At 40.9% G+C, this 6,000-nt stretch overlaps 1 protein-coding gene across 1 annotated transcript; it reads right to left on the bottom strand.

Moving 5' to 3' along the window:
• Positions 1-1,355: 1,355 nt before the first annotated feature.
• On the bottom strand, positions 1,356-2,303 carry LOC103110363 (olfactory receptor 8J3-like). The gene has a single exon (XM_007519536.1). It carries the CDS (start codon positions 2,301-2,303, stop codon positions 1,356-1,358), a length of 948 nt encoding a protein of 315 aa, XP_007519598.1.
• Positions 2,304-6,000: the final 3,697 nt, after the last annotated feature.

Below are 6,000 nucleotides of genomic sequence, written 5' to 3'. Positions count from 1 at the left end.
GGATAGATCTAAAGGAATCAAGCACACCAATCCAAAAACATCTGTATATACACCTATGTTCATAGCAACACAGTATGTAATCGCCCAAAACTGGAAGCAACCTAGGTGTCCAACAACAGATGAGTGGCTTAGAAAGTTATGGTATTATACACAACGGAACACTACTCAGCTATTAAGAAAGATAAATTCACCTTCTTCACTTCATCTTGGATGGAGCTCAATGGCTTCATGCTAAGTGAACAGAAGGATGAATATGGGATCATCTCACTCATGGACAGAGTTGAGTTGTAAGAAAAGAAAGGGAAAACACAAAGTAGAACTTGGACCAGTTTGGTGTCTTGCACCAAAGGACTCTGTAGTGGGCAGGCACTTTCAGTTCCTGGTTCATGATGATGGAGAAGGACCTAGGCTGGGGGTGAGGTTTTTTTTGTTTGTTTGTTTTTACAGAAAACTGAGAAATTTTATACATGTACCAACAACTGTATTTACTATAAACCACTAAACCCTCCAATAAGGTACAAAAAATATTATCTTATGATCATTTGCTATCTTACTGATACTTGTCATTTAATTCTTACCTGTAAAAATGGATATAGTGGGAGTCGGGCTGTAGTACAGTGGGCTAAGCGCAGGTGGCGCAAAGCACAAGGACCGACATAAGGATCCCCGTTCGAACCCCGGCGCCCCACCTGCAGGGGAGTCGCTTCACAGGCGGTGAAGCAGGTCTGCAGGTGTCTATCTTTCTCTCCTCCTCTCTGTCTTCCCCTCCTCTCTCCATTTCTCTCTGTCCTATCCAACAACGACAACAACAATAATAACTACAATAATAAAACAACAAGGGCAACAAAAGGGAATAAACAAATAAAATAAATATAAAAAAATGGATATAGCTAGTAGTAAGTATACATCTTAATTTATATGTAGATAGATTATAGGTAGATAGATAGATAGATAGATATAGATATTTGAGATATAGTAGTCCAAAAATATCAAATGTAGCTTGTGGGTCTGGAATTGGGGAAGACAGTTAAAGAATAAGAAATATTGACTGACTTCTCTAGTCCAAATTTTTTGGTCAATTTTATTTTACAGTTATCTCTCTATAATCCTCAAAATAGTTTTTTCAGTTGACACACTTGCATAATATTTGGCAAATCATTCAAACATAATTTGTTTTTGAAGTAATATCATAACTCTAGAGATTGTTGTTTACTTGTAATTTTTCTCAAATCCTATCCACTTGTAATTTTCAAAGTGAACCATAAGCCTGGAAACCAACAATCTAAAGTTTGTTATCTCCGACACATCTGAAGATCAGCGTAATGATGTCTTCATTTACCCATAGATTATTAACACTATATGATCTTGAAAGAAATTTTTGGATTGGATAGAAATTTCCTTAAGGCATCCTTGACATCCTTATTTCTCAGGCTGTAGATAAGGGGGTTTAGCATGGGGATCACCAAGGTATAAAACACAGAAGCCATTTTATCAGTATCTAGTGAATGGTTATTTTGAGGTTGCAAATACATGAAGAGAAGTGTCCCATAGAAAACTGTGACCGCCAAGATGTGTGAAGCACAAGTAGAAAAGGCCTTTCTCCTTCCTTCTGCTGAACGCATCTTGAGAATGGACCACACAATGTTGAAATAAGACGTGATAACTATAGTCATGGAAAAAAACAAATTTGTTGCTGAAAATATAAAAACAACTGTTTCTGGAATGTAGGTGTTTGTGCAGGACAATGCCAACAGAGGGACATTATCACAATAAAAATGATTTATTACATTGGAAGAGCAAAACACCATTGAGAATACACAAGATGAAACCACAAGAGATGTAGAAAAACTGTAGATGTATGTGAGGGAGACTAGGAGGTAACAGATTCTCCGAGACACCACCACCATGTAGAGCAGGGGGTTACAGATGGCCACATAGCGGTCATAGGCCATCACAGCTAACATGAAAATCTCAGCTATAATGAATACCAAGAACCCTCCAAGTTGGGTTGCACATTCATAATAGGAAGTGGTTTTCTTCTTTACTAAAAAATTGGTCAACATTTTCGGGGCAATGACAGTGGAGTTTCCAAAATTGATGATGGCCAAATGGCGGAGGAAGAAATACATGGGGGTCTGAAGTCGAGAGTCAACAGTGGTGAGAATGATAATGCCCATGTTGCCAGCAATGGTCAGTCCATAGATAAACAGGAAAACAAAGAAGAGTGGGATCTGGAGGTCTGGGCGGTCTGTGACACCTATGAGAATAAACTCTGTGACCCCAGTGACGTTTCCGTGAGCCATGTGAGAGACTGAAAATATATCTTCTGGTAGAGAGACAGAGGGAAAAAAGAAGTGATTATAATATATAAGTGCCTATTTTCTTTTTGTTGTTGTTTTTAAGACTTTATTTACTTATTAGTGAAAAAGATAGGAGAGAGAGAGAAAGAGAGAGAAAGGACTAGACATCACTCAGTACATGTGCTGCTGGGGATTGAATTTAGGACCTCATGATTGAGTGTCCAATGTTTTCTCACACCAGATAAAGCTACCTACTAGACCACAGTGCTTATTTTATAAATGGTCAGCTATCAAAGCAGAAATATTTGTATTTGTTCCTTCTTTCTTTTGTGGAGATAAGGCCCTCTGCATAAGTGATATCGCTGCCCCAGGATGATTTTCACAGCTTTCACTGCTCAGAGAATGCAGCAAAGGTGGGCGCGAGGAATCACATCATTGCAAGACTGGCCAGCTCCTCATGGGGCGCGAGCGCTTCCACACTACGATCATCATCTCTGGCATTATGCTATTCCACTGCAGAATACTGTGCCCCAGGATGGTTCCGTAGCCCCCATGTCCACTTGGTCGATTCCAAATTATATTCCTCCATGAGGATCATTTCTGGAACCATCCGTTCCACCCCGGTTCCATGGCTGCCAGTTCTTAGCAACATCGCCCCGCCAGATATTCGTCGGGATGCAGCATCATCTAAGTTAATTTCCCACGTCTAACGCTCGACCGGACCTGCCAATATACGCGGATATCTTCACCCACCCTGTCCAACGCTTGACGTCTCATCACCCATTCTGGTCCCCTATGTTTACACTGAACTTCTCTGTTCCAGTCTCTTGGAAACAGAGTTGGCAGTCAGCTGAGATAAAGAACAAACACCTCATCACAGACCCCTGCAAGCGTCAACCCGGCTTTGACCTAGCATGTTATGATTGGGCCCTCCTCAATCGCTATCGAACAGGCCATGGCCGGTGCGCCGCTATGTTCCATCGCTGGGGAGCCAGAGACGACCCGAACTGCCCCTGCGGCTCCAGACAGACTATGACCCACATAGTCAACGACTGCCACCTCTCCAGATTCAAAGGAGGTCTCGAAACTTTACCTCAGGCTCAACCTGATGCTGTTGACTGGCTACAGAAGAAGGGCAAACGCAAGAAGAAGAAGAAGAAGAAGAAGAAGAAGAAGAAGAAGAAGAAGAAGAAGAGGAAGAGGAAGAGGAAGAGGAAGAGGAAGAGGAAGAGGAAGAGGAAGAGGAAGAGGAAGAGGAAGAGGAAGAAGAAGAAGAAGAAGAAGAAGAAGAAGAAGAAGAAGAAGAAGAATGGAATGAAAGAAGAGATACCCTAGTATTTGGAACTTCCTCTGGCATTGTAGCATCTCCCACATGATGCCTGCATCTGAACCTGTGCAGGTATGAGCTGTCTCTCTGGATCTTGGAATGCCTTGCTTCTGCTCAACTTGTTGCTTTGGGGGGGGGGTAGTGAAGCAGAGAGAGGGGGAGATGGCTTGGGGAGATGCACAAGCATATGTATCAGGCTCTCCTGAAAAAGATCCCAACTTAAAGTCTCCCATGGAAGTGGAAGATTCTGTTGCCAATAAAGCAGTAGGGATAAAAGATGTGCAAGCACATAGATCAGGCCTGTAAAAAAGACATCTAACAAAAAGAACAAGATGCAGTGGAATTTGGGTCTGCTTTCCCCAGTCTCTCATCTAGGATCTTCTACTGCTGAGGCAAATGAAACAGAAGACCTACTTTTCAGCAGCTCAGTGTTGAGAGCTTATTCTTTGCAGGTGTGAGAGCCCACGTTCCATTCCCATCAATGAACGAGACAGCTGACTGAACTATGTCTTTAAAAAAAAAGCAATCATTAAATAAACCATTTTGAAAATTAAAAAAAAAACAATACCCTGTAAAAATGGAGTTGCTTATGAGATCTTTTGAAGTGAAATGTCAGATTAGTTTTACTATAAGATATGTAGGGAGGGGATGGAAAACGGAGTTCTGGTGGTGGGAATTGTACCCCTCTTATCCTATGGTTTTGTCAGTGTTTCCTTTTTATAAATAAATAATAAAAAGAAAGAGTGTAGCTTATATATCTATAGATATAGCACATTGTTGCACTGATTAAGTGTGTGAGTGTGGGGGGGTGCTGCCATATATTCTAAAAGGGAGAATAATTCAGAGTTTGCATTGTTGTCTATCTTGTTATCTTTCACTGGTTACCCTACGAAATTCTGTTCCTCCATTTTTATTGTTGTAGTTACATTGTCCTTGTTATTGATATCATCATTATTGGATAGCACAGAGGGAAATGGAGAGAGGTGGGGAAGACAGAGAGGCAGAGAAAAAGAGAGACACCTGCTGAACTGCTTCACAGCCTGTGAAGCGACTCCCTTGCAGGTGTGAAGCCAGGAACTTGAACCAGGATCCTTATGCTGGTCCTTGCGCTTCATGCCACGTGCATGTAACCTGTTGTGCTACCACCGGACCCCGGTGTGTCTCATTTTAATGGTAGTAAGGTAAAACTAAACTCAACACTAAGAATCTTAATGAATTAAAACACCTCTCTTCACTAGTAAAATAAGCTATCTAAATATTTACACCTTATGAAACCAGCTTTAATATAGAAACTTAAAAGCAGGATCACATGCAACACACTGGACTCACCCCAGTAGATATAAACCTTGGAGACAAGCCTTGGTTATTCTATTATTTTATTATATATTTACATTATCCAGTGCCTTTCAAAGTCAAGGGACTCATGTCTTTTTGCAAGGTACATATAATTGAAATATAAAATAGTTCTTTTGTTAAAACTATTTGGTTATAAGGAGTCGGTAAGTAGCAAAGCGGGTTAAGCACAGGAGGCGCAAAGCACAAGGACCAGCATAAGGATCCGGGTTCGAGCCCCTGGCTCCCCACCTGCAGAGGAGTCTCTTCACAGGCAGTGAAGCAGGTCTGTAGGTGTCTATCATTCACTCCCCCTCTCTGCCTTCACCTCCTCTCTTTCTCTCTATACTATCTAACAACAACCACATCAATAACAACAATAATAACTACAACAATAAAAAATAACAAGGGCAACAAAAGGGAAGAAAGAAAGAAAGGGAGAAAAAGAAAAAAATTATTTGGTTATTGCATATGAGATTGTTTCACAGGAGAGAAAGAAAAAGAAATCAAAGCACTACTCTGGTCGGTATGGCACCAGAAATCAAGTGGGAACCAAACTGGGAAGTCCAGTTCTCTGTCACTTGAGCTATTTCCCAACTCCTCAAAAGATAAGACACGCATCTTCTACCCACCTCTCATGAAGAATCTGTTTCAAGTTCTCTACATGGTTGTGGCAATGACAGCTGAGAGGACTTTATAAACCTTGGAGACCTTGATACTTAAGCACAAATGCTTCAGGCATCTGCTAATCACCTTAATATCCTTGGGGAGCAAGACACCTGAGGTCTCTTTCTTAACAAGGTCTTCATCTAGACATTCAGTTAGATCTCAGCCATTCTAGAGTCCTTGTGTAAACAAGGACTTAATTTATACATAGGAGTTCAGCTCCATGGAAACTATGAGATGCAGTGACTGAAGTTTGTCTGTTAAAGTAACTCTTTCTGTAGAGTTAAAAACCAACCCTCTAGCAGTGACATGAGAACAAAACATTTCAATTATTCCTATTGCTGCAACTTTATTATGTCATCAGCATCAGTTATT

This window comes from Erinaceus europaeus, chromosome 17, assembly GCF_950295315.1.
Source record: "Erinaceus europaeus chromosome 17, mEriEur2.1, whole genome shotgun sequence".
NCBI lineage: Eukaryota > Metazoa > Chordata > Mammalia > Eulipotyphla > Erinaceidae > Erinaceus > Erinaceus europaeus.
The sequence above is the reverse complement of the archived record's forward strand: the minus strand, read 5'-3'. Positions and strand labels throughout refer to the sequence as shown.